Here is a 21,059-nt window from a genome sequence, read left to right on the forward strand (position 1 = left end):
GGAACCATGTATGCATGCCGTCCTGCAGGCAAAAATATACATTTCTAAGTTTAGTGGCGCCGTCCCATTCATTGTACTCGGTCACATGCTCAGTCCAACATGCCCAATCTCCAACGTCTTCGAACACGTCGCAATGGAACAACTTTGGCACCCATGAGTTCTGAAGAGTGTACCATGTCATCATCGCGCTATCCACGCCAGTTGAGGTGGTTGGAATAGCTGTGTAGTCTTCTGGAGACAGTCTCCTGATCCTGCGGCTGGCCTGATGGACGGGAGTCTCTATTGGCACTGGGCTGGTGGTTCCGCTCCCAGAAAGAGTCTGTGGCATGGGTGAAAAAAATACCCCGCACTTCCACCAGTTTGTCATGTGTCTCTAAAAAGGACTAGCTACGTTTAATGAGGACAAGTGGCTTCTGAAAAACAACGGCGGCCGGACCAGGCTATCGCGTGGGTGGGGGTAGCCCGCGCACTTCTTCCTTCTTGTCCTTCCTGCCTCTTCTTTTGCACTGTCCCCACTACTGCATGTGGCAATATTGTCCCAAGCTCCTGCACATGCTGTGGAAGTGGAGAGCAGATGCATTCCTCCTCTCTTCTTGTGTGGGGAGTCGGGTGGTTTTTGAACAGTCACAAACATCTGCCCCCACATTACCACAGAGCCTCATGCTGATTGGACTGAGAAAAGGTCACCTTGGCAGAAAAAACGAAATCGGCACAGTCTTGCAGGCGCTGGAGGAGAAGAATGCCAGCGATGACGAAGGAGTGACCAGCAAAATGAATTGCTGCTTTCCGTTGCCATTTCCCGCTGTTGCTGTGTCTTTGCTGTATGACCCAGGCAAACATCTGGGCCACTACAAACCTGTGTCCCAATGGGACGTCTAGCTTGAAATAAATGTCAGAAGAATGTGTTGTCGTGTGTGCTGTTTGCCCTTGTATCACTGAAGACCTACTGTGCTAGGCAAGCGCCTGGGAATTAGCTGTCAACCTTGTGGAGAAGGTGTGGCCCCAGATCTGTGGCCAGCAGACGCCCACTCATAGCTGGAGTGCCTCTCATTTTCCGCTTCACTAGCCACTGTATTGCCATTTCCGTCCTCTAGTACGAATCATGGTGGCTGCCCTCAAAGCCTTTAACTGGAGAGAGGACATAGCAAAAACTTAATCCACTACGCCATGGTAACCATCATCACCAGAGGGAACACCCTCAAAGTCCCCAGACTGCACAGCATGCAAAGCTCCACTCAGTGGTAGTTCCATCAGAGCAGTATCAAAAATTTTTAAAAAAAGGAGGCCACAGCACCCACTGCGTAGGTCTCCTCGCAGCACCGCATGCATTACACTTACTTGGACGATTTGGATTAACGACCGCTCACCGTTTTGCCATATAGCTGCTGTCAATATTCATGAAGTTAAGGTCGGTGTGAAGACGACACGATGCACTGCTTCCACGTAAAGTAGGAAAGAGTCGGCAGTTTTACCTTGTCGTCATTCGGAGGTCACGGTTCATCAATGCATCACTTACATCCTTGCTAATAATGGTTAGCGATGGCCTACCTTTTTATCTTTCGGATTTTGTACTTTTTTCGGCTGCAGCGACATACGAAACGTAACTTCGAGGCTCTTGGTGCATGTGTGACTGACGCTGCAGCCATAACAGCAAGACTTTTGCAAAATGCCTGCATGACGCAATAGTTACTTCTTGCACTATCTAGAATGCTTCATTATTGCATGCAGAATCAAGTCGTGTCCCGCTGATAGTAAAATATATCACAATTAACCTCTGGAATAAACAATGATGGCAGATGTGTATCACAGTTTCGAAATGGCTGGTGGTCAGAACCAGCTAGGTGCCATTTTGAAAGAGCTGCATGCCGAATACAGTAGAACCTCGTTCGTGCATTTTGGTAAAAAACATGACAAAAGACCTACTAAACGAAAAAACAATGTTCCGAAGTAGCCAAAAAATTTCGACAGATGTAAGTATTGTTGACATCTAAGCAATGCAAATCGCCGCGCAGATCGTTGCAGCCCGACAAGCAGATGCGCGTCAAGCTGGTGGTGCTCTGGTGCTCCGGCGGCCCAAGACTCGTTTTGTTGTTTTTCTCTTGCATGGTGTTTTAAGGGGGTGATGGGAAACAGAAACGAAATCGAGATGATGAGCGATGCCACATGCCACCGAAGCAAAAGCGTGATGCCCACGTCACGCAGTCTGCAATAGGTAACGGCAGCATGTTTGGATTATCACTTACTAAAAGCATGCAGTACACTACCAATAGCACTACGCACCACGCGCTGTACGATGGGTAGGTGAATACGCTTAACATAATAGGTTTAGTGGCGATCGCTGTGAATGCGGCGAGCGCCAACCCGGGCAGAGATTTGCTAGTACCAGAATAAGAAACTGTGCACGCCATCGCTTTCATGTGAGACAGGCAGCTATATAATATTCTACATCGTGCGCGCCTCGCGCCTTTTCTTGTTCGCATGGGATCTAGCGGCCAGAAAATGTATACGATCGCGGTCTGCAGCAGGAAACGGCAGCTCGTTTCGATTATCACCTATTACAAGCGTGCGCTATGCTTCCGACAGCACCACACACTGCGAAACAGATAGGTGACGATGCTTATCGCAATACGATTGGCAGTGATAGCTGTGAATGCCACGTGTGATGACCCCGGAGAAGATTTGGTGGTACCAAGATAAGAAACTGAGTGCGCACTGGCGTTTTCACGCGAGACCAGCAGGCGAGCATTGCAATGAAGCTGCTGCAGTGGGCAGCTATATACTGTTCTCGATCACGCACATTGTGCCTTTTATTGTTTACATGGGATCTAGAGGCCAGAAAACATATCATACGATCACAGTGTGGCGATGTACTGAACTTTGGTGCCAAGAAATCCTGTTTTCTGGGAATGTATGAACCACTAAAAAATGAGCCTAACTCTATTAAGTCATTTTTGTGTTCTCAATTGCGAACGTTGGCGGCGGGAAAATGTATGTAACGGGAACGTATCAATGAAGTTCTACTGTATTTTGTTCATTATATGAAGTTTTTAACATAAACTTGCAACTAGATGTGAGGAAGTGCCAGAAACAGAAATGAAGATACAGAAAATGCAATTTCCATGCCAAAGTGGTGACGAGTCATAACTGCCGACGCCAGTTTCAGTGACATTAATTTTTGAGCATTTTGAAGGGCCAGTTTCCAAAATACTATTAGAACGACCACTTTTTGTGGAACTATTGAATTCATTATAAATGGCTTTGACTGTCACACCTAAAACAATGAATTTGTAATGAAAAATATCCCTCACATTAGAAAATTATGAAGGCGTGAAAAAATATGTGCACCAGTAATACCACCACCATCTGTAGCAGCAGCAGCCGATCTTCCTGGCTGGGTCCGACTGCAAGTTGGCACAAACTCGGCCATCATCGCCCGCAGTAACGGTGGGTCATCAAAATAAAAACGGGAGAAACTACACTCTAGTGGAAACAGACATCAGCACTGTGAAGACCACAGGATTACATTGTTCATGAATACGGCAACCTCAAAGGATCGCCAAAACCGAAATTGCCACCACAATGTGGGTTTTGTTAAAATGCTCTACTGCAGCATCACGTTTCATCCCAGCGCAGATGCAACGTGCTCAGGACTGTGGTGTACTTAACCTTGATTTCGGTGGCTGTCTGTACTGTGTGTGTGTGGACATACAGCCAGGCGTACACTCGCATAGTGATAGCAGATCCGAGGTCACTGTGAGCACACCAGATGGGAGTGATTTCCTTGCAGGTGTAGAGTTTTCGCATTTGTCCACCATCAAAGTAAATGCATTTGTAGATATGCCTACTAGAAATGAAGGACATTCCTTTTGTTGAATCTAGTTTCTAACACCAACTTGTCTGTTTTCGATATAACAATATTTCAAACTTATGAATGATTTTTCACCTTTCCCATCAGGTTTGTTATATCAAGATGTTGCTGTATACAGCAGCAGTTACGCAGGTGTGCATTTATGTAGCCAATTCACTACACTCATGATGGGATGTATGAGCCAAATAAAAAAAAGTTGGCAGCATGTTTACACTCCTGTAACATGTGAAGGCGAAAGCCTGCTGCACACGTGATAATGCATTAAGTTACCCGATCGGAGGGGTCATACTCCTTGCAAAACATAACGAGCTAGTGTGAAGTAAACGTATTGCGTTGTAGGCAGTTTTCTTCAACAACACATGCAAGCACCTAATGCATGATCTAAAAGTTATTTTGCACTTTCTTTCTTTGTTCTTTCAGTCTTTATTTCATTTCTTCTTGCGTTCCTTGTTTCATTCCTTCTGTCATTCTTTTTGTTTTTGTTTCTTCTTTCATATTCAGCCATTGCATCTTTGCTAGCTCACAGAGGTATCAGCCATTCCAGTTCTTTTTTTTTTTGCTATGAGCCATTTCCGATTATATTTTTTGTGCCACTCGTCAACTTTCTTTTAACCACTCGACCAGACACTGCCTTCTTACGGGTATGAGCCATTGCAATGAGCCACTTAAGGCTTTCGCCTTAATATGTAATAACAACAACATTCTATGCTAGTGTAGAATTGCACTGCAATAATGGTAGACACGAGCAGTGATGCTGGTGGCAACAACTTTGAATATTTTGTTTAAGCAAAATGCACTGAACTTTTTTTTTGACGATCTGAAGGCACAAATGCGTGACGAGCGACATATTCATCACAAAGGCATTTTAACACGAAAGAGTTTTATGCGGGCTCTACTGAAAATTTGTACCACGTACGTATGTCCCACAATCACCATGTTAGTTGCCTGGTATCCGCATGAGATAACAGTACTTTGCCATTTTGTGAGCCGAAAGTGCACGGTCGAGGAGTACCACCAGCTGGTGCTGCCATCTGCACATCATGTCGGCAGAACACCTTGGCGGGTGGGTGGAACAACAGCCGGCGCACGTTTTCTGGTGCTACTATGAAAACAATACAAAGCATGACCAGGCACGAAGATGCACGACGAGTCTGCACCGCGTTTTGATTTCCTTCATGCTGGTGCTCCTACGTCTGTGGTTGTGTGGGTGTTTGGTGTTCTTCGCTTTTTTGCTTGCTAGAAATAGGCCATGCGGTAGCGACACAGTTGTTTTGCCACAGACGGACTTACTGTTGCAGCTGATACACCAACTATGTAACCTGGTAGAGGGCTGTTTAAAGGGCCCCTCAGCAGATCTATGCATTCTATGCTATACCATGTTAGTTGCCTGGTGATTGTGGGATGTACGTACGTGGTACAAATTTTCAGTAGAGCCCGCATAAAACTCTTTCATGTTAAAATGCCTTTGGGATGAATATGTCGCTCGTCACGCATTTGTGCCTTCAGATCATAAAAAAAAAAAGTTCAGTGCACTTTGCTTAAACAAAATGTTGAAAGATGTTGCCACCAGCATTATTGCAGTGCAATTCTACACTAGCATAGAATGATAGCATTTTGAGTAGGCACGGCGAGGCGACAGTCCCCGCCAACGCATCATCGACTAGTGGCACATGTTCAGTGCCCGATGTGGGAAAGGGCGTGGATGGCTCCGGCTATCAGCGTTGTCCCCTGCCTCCGGCAGAGACCGTTCTGTGCAGTATCATCGGCCCTCACTTGCTCTTCCCCTCATCAACGTCACAGGATCTGGTTAAAAAAGAAAGCTTGCAATGGTTGTTTGGCAGTGGCCATGGTGAGGCAACAGGAGCAATGCTGGTACCGAAATCGTCGCTGTTTTTTGTCCAGGCTTGTTTGAATATTTCTACAATACAAAGTGACAACTGTATGTTATTGATTGTGCCATGCACACAGACGTTTGTTTTGATAGCATATAGTTACTTGTGTGCTTGTAAACTGATTCTATGCGGCAATGTCGAGCAAAATCCCAGACCTAAAGTCGAGAAAATGTTTGAGCAACTTCAAAGCAGTCAATCCGCCATACTTGGAGAACTTTCCGATATAAGGAATAGACTAGTAGTTACCGAAACAACCGTGACTGCCCTCAGCAAACGTTGGAATGAGCTTCACAAAATGATGGCAGGCATTCATGAAAAATTTTCGCAAATTCAAAGTCTTCAGAACAGAATCGTTTTGCTTGAGCAAAGGCTAGGCCAGCAGGCTGAAAAAATTTGACTTTGAGGACCGTAGTGGCAGATCTAACCTCGTAGCTTATGGCAACCAGAAGCAAGGTGAAGAAGATGAGTAAACTTTAAGAGAAAAAATGATTACGCATTTTTTTGGCAGAAAATTAGGGAAGACTTGCAAATCGGTGGCGAGAATTCGCCATCTTGGAAGGCATTGTGAAAATAGGCTAGTTATTGTGTATTTCCAGGACTTCTCAGAAAAAGAGGCTGTGCTGCGGAATGCAAAAAAGTTGAAAGGCACTAATCTGTCGATTAGTAATGATTATAGTTCTTCAAAACAACATAAGTGACAACTTCTGTGGCAGTCTGGGAAAGAAGATAGGGCAAACAGTAAGATAGTGACTCTTATCTACGACAAGCTAAAAGTTGATGGTGTATTTTACGTGTGGGATGAAGCCAGAAACGATCGGGCAGTTATATCACCACAACCATTTACGCAGGGTAGCACAGAGGAAGGGAGCAAATCAGAGGAACGCAGCCACAGCACAGAGTCAAACGATTCATGAGACTACGCATGTGTGAGACTGACATGTCTCAGAGTACTTAATTTTAATGCCCGTAGCATCGTGAACAAAACAAAAGTACTCGAATGCCTCCTCCTTACCCACGATTTTCATATCACAATAATAACGAAAATTTGGTTGCATGATGGTGTACCAGACAAAGTAATAATTGACGAACCGCACCATATATTCCGTCGTGACCATATGTCCCGGGGAGGTGCCATCACAGTTATTTTAAAAAAACACCGTTTCAGCTTCACTACTTCCCCACATAGAAAACCATGAATGTATTTTTTGAAAAGAAACTGCTGGGGACATGCATTTACATTGTGTGCTATCTACACGCCTCCCTCCTTGCCCCCTAAACTCTTGCTGGCATTATCAGATTGCATGTCGGCGCTCGTTAGTGGATCACTAATTATGGCTGGAGATATTATTCTGCCATCAATTGATTGGGCTTCCAGCACCAGATCTCACCTGCTCGACAGCACATTACAAGAAATAATGCTGGCAGGTGACTTTATTCCAGTTGTTCATGAAACCACCTTTCAATCTGAAGGGAGTGGCACAATATTGGACCTCGTATTTGTCAGCAGAAGTGTTGATTACGTCGTTCGTGTAGGGGATGGTATATCCGACCACACGTTAGTTCTTTTTTCTTGCACCCTAAATAACTGCGTGAAGACTCGGCATAAGAGCAACACTGTCAAAAACTTTAATCAGGCAAATGATAATGCAATTTTCGACGAGCTGTGGGAGTTAGTAGATAACTTGCAAAACCATGATGCTATTACTTTGGGGAATAAGTTTTTTTAAACTTATTCCACTGTTCAAAGATGCATTTCCAATTTTGTTCCTACAAGGCATATTAAGTCAAATTACCGCACACCTTGGGTTGATAAGAACATTAAACATTTGAAGTGCAGGATTAAGCAAGTAAAGAAAAAAGTCACCGATAACGAATTGTTGCGTCAACACTGAGAACAATTATCCCGTGCCTTGTCATGTGCAAAAAATGAATATTTCGAGATTATTTCACCTAGTTTTACTAAAACAAATCCTCAGAAGTTCTGACACTTTCTCAGTTCAATACCTAATAAATTGACAAAAAAATTACAGGGTCTCTCAAGATCTCTCTTAAGAGGTGAACGACGAAAGCCTACACTTCCTCCTCTTATCATTTGCCTCTTTCTTCAGAAAAGATTTGCCTCAAATCCCAAGGCATATACGATTCATTGTGAGTCATTAGAAGTCATTAGTCATTATTAGTCATTACCACTAATTACTAAGCATTTTTAGTCATTTGTAAGCAATTGTAGTCGTTACACGTTGTCGTTAGACATATTGGTCATTTCGTAGTCACTAAAGTTATTTCAGTCATTATTACTCATTATGGCTCATTAGTAAGCATTTTTAGTCATTTGCAATCAATTGCAGTCATTACAATTCATTGTTAAATATATTGGTCATTTCATAGTCATTAGTAGTCATTACTGCTCACTACTAAGCATCCTTAGTCATTTGTAATCAATTTTGGTCATCACAAGCAGTCGTAAGACATGTTGGTCATATCACAGCCATCAGTAGTCATTACAAGTCACATCAGTCATTATTAGTCATTACTGGTCATTACTAAGTGTCCTTAATAATTTCTAATCAATTGTAGTTGTTACAATTTGTCGTTAGACATATTGGTCATTTTGCAGCCATTAGTAATTAAAAGTCATTTCAGTCATTATTAGTAATTACTGGTCATTATTAAGCATTTTAGTCATTTATAATCAATTGTAGTCTTTACAAGTTGTCATTAGATATATTGGCAATTTCATAGTCATTACAAATCAGTTCATCATTATTAGTAATTACTGCTCACTAGTAAGCATCCTTAGTTATTTGTAATCAATTGTGGTCATTACAAGCCACCGTTGGGCATATTGGTCATTTTGAAGTCATTAGTAGTCATTACTAGTCATTATTCACCTCTACCAATCTCTATTATAACATTATCATTCACTAACTGTCACTATCAATCATTTTTCATTCTTTAATCTGTCTTCATATGGCGTGATGATGCTTCAGCGGACACTCTGGCGATCAGGTCTGGTGACACAGACTTCACCATGAGCCCAGAAAGGCTTTCACTTTAATAAATAACGCAGATATGCTTGAACAGAGCCAAAGGGCAGAGCTGATGTGTTAAATGAATGCTTCCATTCCGCATTCAGCTGAAAGTGACATCCAGTCATTTGGACGTTCAATATTTGATAACTTTGTATCTGTTGAAGGTGTCTTCTCTCTCTTATTGAACCTTAAAGGGCCCCTCACCAGGTCTCGCCATTTTGAGCTGACAAGCGCAGAGCATACATTGCACGATAGCAATCGTGTCTGCAAAGTATTACATCGCTATGAGCCACAGAAAAATACGAAATTTCAATTCGAACGCCGTTTCCCTCTTCACTCGCGGCCATCGCGCTCTAAGCCGGATGAAGACGTAATTGTGCCCCTGCGCCTACGTAATCACGTCCGCAGTGTGACATCGCTCGTGGTGACACGTGACGTTGAGAATTATTCAAGACAATATCTCTTATCTGTGCGATCTGTTGCTTGAATTGATGAATTGAAGTTTAAAGAAATAATAAAATACACAAATAGAATGTCGGTGTGTTTGTTGCCTTACTTCGCACAAAGAAAAAGAGATGTACTTCCGCTTCGTCTGCTTGTTCCCACCGTCATGTGGTCACGTGTGCACGTACCGAAACTATGCCATTTTCTACCATGTCCCAGCACGTGATCATGCTCTGCGATCCGCTTGTTCTGCCTCAGTATTCCCACGGCACTGAATTATACGACTAGTCATGTTTCCTTGTGCACAGTGCGCTGTGCAAATGAGACAACAGCTCACGCATGACGCCATCTGTGGAAGTGCATAGCGCCGGGAAAAAAAAAGTGAGGAGCAAAAAGAAAAATTAAGGCTGTGCCTGTGACGTATGCGGTGACACAATCCTCAAGGTCCAGTATAGAAGAACGCAGGGAAGGAATTTCACTTGCGTAGGTTAGAAGGGGCGAGTGGAGAGAGCGTCTTGCATGGCAGTGAGCCCACCTGCTGAAATCATGGCTTCGCAGCAATGAAATATTTTTATCTCGGCTATTAAAGAGCTGATTTGAAACATTCTTGCGGCAGAACACTGCCTAGAGGACACAGCTTCCAGCATATAACCAAAATTTTCTATGGGGCCTGGTGAAAGGCCCTTTAAGGAAAGATTTCCAGGCAACCCAGATAACATTCCCAATGCCTTTTTGCACCGGAATGCCGAGCCTGTGTCATATATACTCGCTGCGATTTTTCACTCCTGTTTAAAACTGGCTATCATTCCAGATGATTGGCGTGTCGCGCGGGTAGTGGCAGTTCACATAAAAGGAGACCGCTTACAAAAAGAAAACTTCTGCCCGATATAGCCAAATTCATCCTGCTGCAACATACTTTAGTACATCCTCATACATTTCATAACTGAATTCCTTGAAAGTAATAAACTGCTATGTAATCACCAGCACAGATTTCGCAAAAACCTTTCAACAATCACACAGCTTACTACTACTATTCATGAGATTGCTTCAACCCTCAACTCGACTTGACAGATTGATCTAGTATTTTTTTATTTCAGCAAAGCTTTTGTGTATCCCACAGCACACTTTTAAACAAACTTCACAAATTCTGCCTACAATCTTTTATTATAAATAAGATCAAACAATACTTGTCCAACCGAACTCAGTTTGTGGATGTCGAGGGGTACTCGTTCGAGTGTTTGCCTGTAACGTCTGGCGTGCCTCAGGGAAGCATGTTGGGCCGCATCCTTTTCTCATGTATGTGAACGATATTACCACTGCTGTGTGTCCTGATCTTCAAATTAGGTTGTTTGCTGACAATTGTCTGATTTTCAAAAAAGGTGATGAGCCGGAACGACCAGATTTCATTAAACTGTAGCCTAGCAAAAATTCACAAATTGTGCACAACATGGTCAATGTCGAACACATACAAAACTGTGCTGCTACGTGTAACCAATAAAAGACAACCATGTTTATTTATGTATAAAATTAATAACACCATAAAGAAGCCACAGAATACAAATATTTGGGAGCGACAATCACTAAAAACCTTAAGTGGTCCTCTCACCTTGAGACCATTTGTACAGCAGCTACTCGGAAACTCGGTTTACTTAGACACAAACTAAAGAACACGCCATCCGATACAAAGCTTCTTGCCTACAAAACCTTTTCTTTGCCTAAAGTTGAATACATGAGCATAGTTTGGGATCCCCACTATCAAAAAGATAAGCATAGGTTCGAGGTGGTCCAGAGGCGGGCAGTACGTTCTATACTTAACAATATAAAAACAGATTCGCCGTCATCCATAATACTGGTAAATAAGATCCCAACCTTAGAGCAGCACAGGAAAATAGCGAGACTTAAATTTTCATTCCTGCTTTATCAGAACAAACTCAATGTGAATGCGTACACATATATTCAGCCATTCTTGTTGTGCACGTCAAGAAATCAGCATGCTCACAATCTATTGTAAAAACCCGCGTATGATACGAACCCGCATATAGTAGGAGGTGAAATTTTTGGGACGCGAATTGGAAAAAAAGATGCTTTATCAGCGTATAATACGAGTTAGGAAAACTCAAGGAAAACATTTAATATTGCACTCTGCACTTCAACCACTGTCTTCCTCAGCTGCCCTCTCTTCAGATAGTTCTTTGTTGGACATTGGCCTCGAGCTCCACCACTGGAAAAGCTGGCGCCACCGTCGGCGTGACGTGCTAGGAGGGATCACGTGGACATAGCGGCCGCGTCGGCTGCTTCGGGCGCGCCGAAGCGAGCTGAAAACGAGTTTAAATTCCCTCGTACGCTGGGTCCTCATTTAGTGGCGAAATTTTCTCGCTTTGAGTGTCTCCTTTACAACGCTTCAAAGCACTACAATAGGTAGTGGCTGCCTTTGAAGGACCGCAACATGGTAGGCTACTGCTCGGTGCCGCAGGGCCGGACGCACGTAACGGAGGCCGGTGTCAGCCTTATTCACACGTAGCCGCAGGACAATAAGCAGCGTGAAGCTTGGCTCGCGAAACATAAAACCGGCAAACAGTGATCGGCTACAACTCGGGTATGCAGCAAGCACAGACACGAGGAAGATTTCTGCTACGGCGCCCGGTCTGCGATGCTCGGAAAACGCGCACTGAGACGCTCGCCCGAGTCCGCTGCCCGACTAATGTCATTACGGTTTGGTCTATGAACTAGTCGATGCTATAGATACTATCAAGTTAAGTGGAGTGGAAAGGCAGCAGTAAGAAGCACATTTAAAAAAAAGCATGGCATATGGTCATGTTTGTGTTATGAATTAATGCACTGGATTACAAAAAAGGAGCAGCGGGAAATTGCATGCTGAGAACACCGATAAACATACAGTGCGACGCAACTCGAGAAATAATACTGAAAGGTCAAAGAATATAGAAGAAAACAAAAAGAATGAATCGTCGCGACGGCATATCAGTCCCCGTAGGCGTCGAAGTCTTTACAATGAAATTATTTTTGAACAGCTCTCATAATGCCCACGCAACAATGGTTGCTTGTTTACTGTCAAATGCTCATATTCTGCCTAAAGCTCATGGCACGGTACGAAAACGCGCGCGCGGCGAAAGTGAAACAGTGCGTGGACAAGCATGCAGACGCGCAGTCGGTCGCTGCGAATCTGCGCGATCGCTGCATTGAGGCTTCGTTCTATTACGCTCCATTAAGTTATACAAACACTATAAGAACATATTTCACATAGTTTGCTCTCAGCGTTTGCCTACCTTGCACGCAAGAAGCCGGTTCGGGAGACTCCATCGCGGCGACCGCACGCAGTGGCGTTCACTCTACGTATTCGGTAAAGAGATAGCGTCTGTAAACGATTGTGCGTTTTCAGTTTCCCCAAGATTATTATTTAGACAGTAAGAAAATTCTCTCGTTTCGAAACAACTTACAGAAATGTCCCGGAGGGCTCGCACGTGGTGTTTTCAGTGAGCGCTGACAGCAAAACCTATGAGGAACGCGCCGCGTGATCCCTCATACTACGCCAGCGAGGCGCTTCCGATAGATGGCGACTCCGTAACTCCTCGCCGCCAATATCTTCCCAGAGGTACTCATCCTTTGTGCCATTGAGCACGTTCAAAATGTCGCACTTCTTGAATGCACAACGCACAAGGTCCTCTGTTATGCTGGCCCATGCATCCACAATCCACTTGCGTAGCGCAGCTGGCGGAGCCCGCTTCAGCCACCCGGTCGGCGTCGCTGCAGGCTCACCTGAGCGCATCCAATCTGCGTAACACCGCTTTACCGCGTCCTTGAATGGCTTGTTCACGCTAACATCTAAAGGCTGCAGCTGAGACGTCATTCCACCCGGGATAACGACGAGTTCAGTGCCAGATTCACGCAACAGCCTCTTCACTGAGTCGGCCAAATGGCAACGAAATGCATCCAGCACGGGCAAGGATGGGAACAACAGTCCGTCGGACCGCCTGCACCAGATGGACTTTATCCAGTCGAGCACGAGATTCTCATTCATCCAGGGGCCATATTCTGCAGCAGTTCACTTTGGAACCGGTTCGGTCTGGCTGTTGCTATTGGTCAGCGCTTCGTTGTCGTCATCGCTGGTGGGCGGGACGACAAATTTTGTTGACGTCACACAGGTTGTCAATCATCTCGAAAGGAACCGGTTCCCTGCTACGAAAGGAACCGCGGAGATATGGTTCGCTCGAGGGTCGCGCGTGGTGGCAAGCATGATGTCGAGGGTTGCTAGGGCAACCGTGGCTGCCGGCTAGTCTCGCGCCAGCTGACGAGCCGGCACCTAGACGAGACGAGACAGAGACGGCAATAGCGGCTCCTTTGGTTGTGCTGCTGGCGAGCGCCGAAAGACAATGACGCGACGAGTGGCAACAACGCAATGCGTTTGGCATGGCCGAAGAAGAGTTTCGAAGGCATTTTAGGCTTTCCAAAGACATAGTGCGACGTCTTTGCGATGAGCTGGAAGAACACCTCGGACCTCATAGATTTCGTGGTGTCGACACTATGATGAAAGTGCTGTGCGCGCTGCGTTTTTTTGCCACCGGGAGCTTTCAACGGTGCGTTGGGAATGAAGAAGCGATTGCACTGTCGCAGCCTTCGGTCAGCAGGATCATTACAGCCTTCGCCAAGGCCATTACGGTTGTGGGCAAAGAAAAAGGATGGGTTAGATTCCCATCCACGGCGCAACAGAAAGCCGCCGTCAGCTGCTGGCCCAACACACAAGACGCCTTCGCTAGGTAGGGGTGCTCCTCGACAAATGAAACGAGTATTTCGCGCTGCCTCGCTGAAACATGAGGACCCAGCCGCCTGGCCTTTTGTGTCGACATCGTTTCGGTTTCGGCGCGCGAACAAGTCCAAAACATAAACAAAGCGAGGCAAGTTGTTTGCATAACGCATGGCACACCACCTAATGACTAAATAAGAAAACAACACAAATAAAATTACAACTCTCAGTAGCTGTCTGCGCCGCAAGCTCACATTTACTACTGAAAATTATACTTGCAAGTGTTCTATAAAAACCAATGTTTTTTTATCATACCAGCAACATCCTTCAATTGCTATACCGTCCCCCAAGTACAAACAAAAATGATGACGTGTTCTTCCGGCAGACCGCCACTCGTTGATTGGTTCCCCTCACGCGGCCCCGTTCCACTCTTTCTCCGAGTGACGTAATCCAGACGTAACAGCCAGACTGAACCAGTTCCAAAGCGAACCGCTACAGAATACGGCCCCAGTCTTTCTCAAGGCATCTCATGACCACATTTTTGGCAGCTCCTCGCCTTTAGGCAGTCTTGAACTTGAAGACGACACAGAGCGGAAGCTTGCATTTGTCGTTGCCGGTAGACCGGACATAAACTTGTTTAGAGTCCCTTTTGTGCATGGTGAGGGGCAATGGCATGTCCAGATAAAACGGCATTTGGTCAGCATTGCCGATTTGCCCTAGCTGGAAGTTCTTGAACTTGCGCAGCGAAATAACGTGGCACTGTGGCGCTGGAAAGCCACAAGCAGCTCTTCGAACAATTCGGGCAGCTTTTGCGAAATCGAAGTTCAGTGGCGTAAGGAAAAACTAGCACGGCACATGTAGCGATAAATCCAGTGCTTGCTCACTTTGAAGGCAGAGCTCGGTAGCCCTTTTTCTCTTGCAAGCTCCTTAGCTTTTGCCTGCATAAGCTCCACACTCACAGCTAGATGCACGGCTCGCTGTGGGCGTACAAACTCCGTCAGGGCGAGTTCGATTTCCAGGAATGTTCCACCCTTCAGGCCACAAAAACTTCTTTGCGTTTCGCTGCACAGGAGAAGGGCTTCCTTCTGTCGACGCCATCCACGAATGCTTCCCTCGTTGACGCCAAACTGCCGCCCGGCCGCGCTGTTGCCGATGTCCTGTGCGGCTAAAATAACCTTTCTCTTGAAAGCAGCTGAGTACTGTTTTCGTTGTCCGGACATCTTGGTCCTTCAATGCGGAATAAAAAAGATGCACTTCCCGAAGCGTGGTTTACACGTGTGCTGCCAAGGTGCACACTAAATAATAAAGAAACGATGCTGTAGTCACACAGCAATAACGAAACCAAACCGTAGCCATGCAACAATAAGGAAGCCAAGCCATAGCCACGCAGCAATAACGAAGTCAAGCCATAGCCATGCAGCAATAACGAAATCAAAACTTCTAGCCCAAATTTCTGACTTAAATTTTTGTTTCGATCCGCATATAATACGAGGCGAAAATTAGGGTCGCTAAAAATAGGAAAAAAAAAACTCGTATTATACGCAGGTTTTTGTGGTACTTCCGTATCAAACGCGCAAAAACGTTTTCAAGTACTAATTTTTTTCGCAAACTGCTACTGATTGAAATTCACTGCCTGAAAAAATTTTTTCATCAAACTCTGCAAGTGCTTTTGAAAGTGCATTACTTGATTTATTAGTACTTTAATATTTTGTCACTTCTCTGAAATCTAAATGTTTTATTGATGCAGTGTTAGTTCATAATTTGCAAAACATTCCGTTTGTTCAACTGACGTATTTCAGGGGCGAGTTTTTTTTTTTTTTTGCATCTTCCTGATGTTATATGTATTGCACTCGATTGTGAAGTGTATTATTTCGCACCCTCCAATGAGCTGTAATATCTTATCTGGGCTGGTTGAACCAGTTTCTTTTAATGCTTTTGGTTATGTTTGATTTCTATCATCCACTTTGTGTGCTTGTGTGCCGCGCAGCTTCATTCGTGCCACAATACTGGGCAATTGTATAAACAATTTTCCACCTGCATGGTCCTTTGTGACCGCAGTATACTGTAAATAAAATTAATTAATTTTTAAACATTTTGAGCTGACAGAGCGCCATGCATACAATGCCAGCTAACGATTGTGTCTGTTAAGTTTACATCACTATGTGCGGTGGAAAGTGCTGAAATTTTGAACTGAACACTGTTTGCCCTTCTCCTTGCGGGCGCTGTGCTGCCAGTCGGAGAGAGTCGATGCATATCGCATAAGTGCGCCTACGTACACGTGCTTGTGTCGTGACGTCGCTCACAGGGGCACACGATTTCTATAATTGTTCCAGACAACATCTGTTATTTGTGTAATCTGGTGCTTCAATAGACGAATTAAAGTTTAGAGAAGTAATAAAACACTCAAACCGAATGCCTGTGTGTTTTTGTTTTACTTTGCACCACAGCAAGAGACATGTACTTCAGTTTTAGCAACTTGTTCCCAAGTCGTGCAGTCGTGCGCGCAGATAACGAAACTATGTCATTTTCTACAATGTTCCTGCGCACGATCATGCTCTGTGATCCGCTTGTGTCTGCCTCAGTATTCACGTAGCACTGACTCATACCGCTAGTGAGGTGTTTTCGTGCACAGTGCGCAATATTGAGTGCTCAGCGAAACAAGACAAATGTGACAGCTCATGCACGAGACCGTCAGCGGAAGTGCACCAGTGAGCAAAAAATCGAGGGCGAAAAAATGTAGGCGGGGCCCGTGATGTATGAGTCACGCGATCCTCGAGCTCCGGTATGGGAGAACACAGGGAAGGAGTTTCGCTTGCAGAGTCTAGACAGAGCAAGTGGAGAGAGTGTCTCTCTCTGCAGAGGCACTCGCTTCCTGAAATCATGGCCTTGCAGCACTGAAATATTTCTATCTTGGATATTATTGAACCAATTTGAAAAATTATCGCGCCAGAATGCTCCCTAGAGAGCATGTAACAACTCTCAGCATATAACCGAAATCTGCTATGTGGCCTGGTGAGTGGCCCTTTAAGCATGCAGCCAAACTGGCATAGTGTGCTTGCTATCACTGTAATTCATAAAGACTGCACATGTTCATGGACTTGTAATTGCGAATGTGGAACAAAGCTGCCAGTGCTTTTTTAGAATACATGTTTCACTTTTGTGTTATGACCAATTCCTCTGAAAGATGGTGAAATGAATTTTTTTTTTTTTACATTTCCTCAATCAATGAAAAGAGCCATGGAGTACATGAACATTTCCTGTGCATTTCAAAACTTTTTTCACCACCAGTGGTGCTGTCATTGAATGCATCCTCTGCACTAGCACTGGCAGAGAAGGACATGCCAGCTGACAGCAAGCAGCAAGCCCCGCCTCACTTGATCCGCAGATGTGCACATCTGCAGAATCTTTCTTATTAGTGCACTCACACCTCAGAAAAGATATCCACGTATGGTTTCTAAACAGGCGACATCTTAGCTCGTGAAAATTAGTACTTTACAGTCTACAGCGCTTTAAAGTGAATTCATAGGCACACATTTTTGATAGATCACTTTCGAGGATGCATTAACTTTTGTCTCACATGGCATTCAGTGCAATACCTCACTGGAGATACTAGCAACCTGCGTTCTGTCAAGCTGATATCGCCAAAACTTAAAGCCGGCGGCTACAAAATGACAGCTGTTTCCTGCCCTGCCTAGCTGTTCACCGCACATGCCACCGAGGTGAGGCACAAAGAGAGAAAAATCACCTGCCAGTGTTGCCAAAGAAACCCGTAGCATGGCACTCGTCCACAAACACCATGGCATTGTATCGGTCGGCGAGGTCACAAATGTCCCTGCATGGACAAAATGGGCAAATAAAAAAAAATTTTGCACCCAGATTTCAAAAGGCTCGCGGAATGTGTTATGAATATCAGTGTATCAGAACTAATGGGTGGAGTGATATTTAGAGACACAAGCGATCATCTGCCCGTGTTTTGAGCTATTACATTGCATGCAGACTACATTCTGAAGTAAGTATCGAGTGATAAACGACAAATAGCTCGAAAAATGTTTTTCTTTGGTGGATGACTGCAGTGATCCTAATGGTGCTTACAAAAACTTCTACAGAAAGTTAAAAATGAGTTATGATGATGCATTTCCTTCACAATGTGACTGAAAGAATAAGAAAGCAATAAGAAAACCGTGGATTAAGCCTGCACTATACAGAAGAATAAGAGAAAAAAACAAGCTGTACCACACTTTTTACTATGTGCGATGTAAATCTATTCAAGGAGCTCAAAAAGGCTCCAAATAAACTGAGTTCAGACCTAAAGAAAACAAAATAAAATTACTATGAAAGTTTATTTCTTTGCCATCAAACTAATGCAAAAAAGATATGAGAAACAGTAAACAGATTGACAAGCATAAAAAGTGCAACCAGCATACAATAGATTGAGATAACTGGAAATGCGACAGCAGGGTAGCGTTTGGCTAACACCTTCAGTGGGTATATCGTAAGCCAACAAACATTGACAAAGACAACATACGGGAAATTATTTGTGCTTAATAAATGAAATAAATGAATAAATAACATATGATAGGACTAATAAAAGTTGGGTCCCTCGGTTGAGCCCCTTTCTTCTCATTTATTACATAATGAGGGTCTCGAATCCAGCTACATTGATGCCATCAGGTAGCATGTGTGGGTTTATTAACCAGTTGCCTTCACCCAAAAAAGATGACAAACTCGTGACACCTGCGGCAGAAAGGATGTCCCACATCCACCGCCAAGGTTTGTGAGTGGTGGCGATGACTAACACTCCCAGGGTTCTACTAGGACACATAAATACCCAAGAAAGCGGACGGGGAAACAGCGCCGTTGTAGCTCAATTAGTAGAGCATTACATGCATAATGCGAAGACATGGGATCGTTCCCCACCTGCAGCAAGTTGTTTTTTTCTCATCCACTTTCATTTCCATTAAATTGATTTATTAAGTACAAATTTTTTCCCCTATGTTGTCCTTGGTGTCAATGTTTGTTGGCTTCTTATGATGCATTTAATAAAAATCGAGTCCCTCGGTTAACCTCCTTTCTTCTCATTTACTTTCAATGAGTAGTATTTTATACAATCAGGGAAGGCAGATAGTGCAACTATAGGCAATCAGCAACCTACAAGACACGTCAGTTCCATGCCAAATTCTTTTGTTATGCATAATGCCTCCCTGCAAGAAACTGAAAAGTTACTTGATAGAATAAAAAATTATGTCTCCGCTGGTTATGACGAATTTAGGGCTGAACCAGTAAAGTATCTTTCCAAGTTACTAAAGAACGCTCTCGCTCATATTATTAACTTAATGTTCAACACTGGCATCTTCCCTGACCAACTGACGATAGCAAGGGTTGTTCCAATATTCAAATCCAGAGAAAAAAGAAACACCCTCACAAATTAGCAGCCAATATCAGTATTACCTGTTTCATCAAAAGTCTTTGAGTTGGCAATTAATGATTGCATAACAAAGTTCTTAGAGAAATATAATATCACACCTAGTTCGCAGTTTGGATTTCAAAGACATAAGTCAACTGAACAAGTGCTACTTCATGGAAAGGAGAAAACTATACAAGGTGCAGAAAAGAAGGACTATACATCAGGGCTGCTTCTAGACTCACGAAAAGTGTTTGATTCGGTTCATCATAGTATACTACTACTAATATTGCAATGTTATGGAATACATGTCTCGTCACTGAAATTAATAACCAACTAGTATCTTGAGAAACGCTTTCAATTTACAAATGTTAACAATTATTCCTCTACACGGTTAGAAGTAACAAATGGAGTCCCTGAAGGATCACTATCGGGTCCTACCCTGTTTGTTATACATCAATGACATAACTCAGATTGACAACATCCTTGATAGAATAATGTTTGAGGATACTACCATATCTTTTACTTCATGGATGAAATGTGAACTTCATGAAATGACTAATCATTATCTACAAAAGCTATCCAAATGGCTAAATGATAATTGTCTACAATTAAATGCCCCTAAAACCAAATACATCATTTTTTCTCCTCCAATTAAACGTGATCGACACATAATGCATTTTACGTATAGAACCAAGAGTATTCAGCAAACACCTGAGCAAAAATTCTTAGGTGTTTGGTTCCAAGAGTCTTTTGGCATGGCCATGTCATGTGGACCACTTGATAATCAATATAAAGCCCAACCAATAGGATGCATTAGAAAGACTTGTACATTGTTACTTCTCTGGCTAAAAAAGATCGTTATTACACTTAATTATATTCAAAGATTGCCTATTGTTCGCTAGTACGTGGAACCACTACTCAGTGCAACTACAGTACATTATTCAGGTTATCGAGAAATCCAGAGTACAATAAGCCTCCCTAAACGGCTTTCATAGATTACGAAAAGGCATTTGATTCAGTAGATACCTGCAGTCATAGAGGCATTACATAATCAAGGAGTACAGAACGCTTAAGTAAATACCTTGGAAAATATCAACAGAGGCTCTACAGCTACCTTAATTCTACACAAGAAAAGCAGGAAGATGCCTATAAAGAAAGGGGTCAGGAAGGGGACACAATCTATCCAATGCTATTCACTGCATGCTTGGAAGAAGTATTTAAGGTATTAAACTGGGAAGGCTTAGGAGTAAGGATCGACGGCGAATATTTCGGCAACCTTCGGTTAGCCAATCACATTGTTTTATTCAGCAAGACTGCAGATGAGTTACAACAAATGATTGAGGACCTTAACAGAGAGAGTACAAGAGTGGGGTTGAAGATTAACATGCAGAAGACAAAGGTAACCATGAATAGCCGTGTAAGGGAACAAGAGTTCAGTGTCGCCAGTCAGCCTCTAGAGTCTGCGAAGGAGTATGTTTACCTAGGTCAATTAATCACAGGGAAACCTGATCATGAGAAGGAAATTCATTTAAAAAAAAATGGGTTGGATCGCATACGGCAGACATTGTCAGCTCCTGACTGGAAGCTTACCTTTATCATTGAAAAGGAAGTGTACAATCAGTGCATTTTACCGGTGCTGACATATTTGACAGATAATTGG

General features: G+C 43.7%; 1 protein-coding gene across 2 annotated transcripts in view; it reads right to left on the minus strand.

The window, feature by feature from the left end:
* Positions 1 to 21,059, minus strand: part of Gcat (Glycine C-acetyltransferase) — a 121,365-nt gene that overhangs the window by 48,846 nt on the left and 51,460 nt on the right. For both annotated transcript variants that reach the window (XM_065437153.2, XM_065437152.2), the window contains exon 6: positions 17,741 to 17,827. In XM_065437153.2, coding sequence (XP_065293225.1) covers positions 17,741 to 17,827 — 87 coding nt within the window. The remainder of the gene's footprint in view (positions 1 to 17,740; positions 17,828 to 21,059) is intronic.

Source organism: Dermacentor albipictus, chromosome 1, assembly GCF_038994185.2.
Source record: "Dermacentor albipictus isolate Rhodes 1998 colony chromosome 1, USDA_Dalb.pri_finalv2, whole genome shotgun sequence".
Lineage (NCBI taxonomy): Eukaryota > Metazoa > Arthropoda > Arachnida > Ixodida > Ixodidae > Dermacentor > Dermacentor albipictus.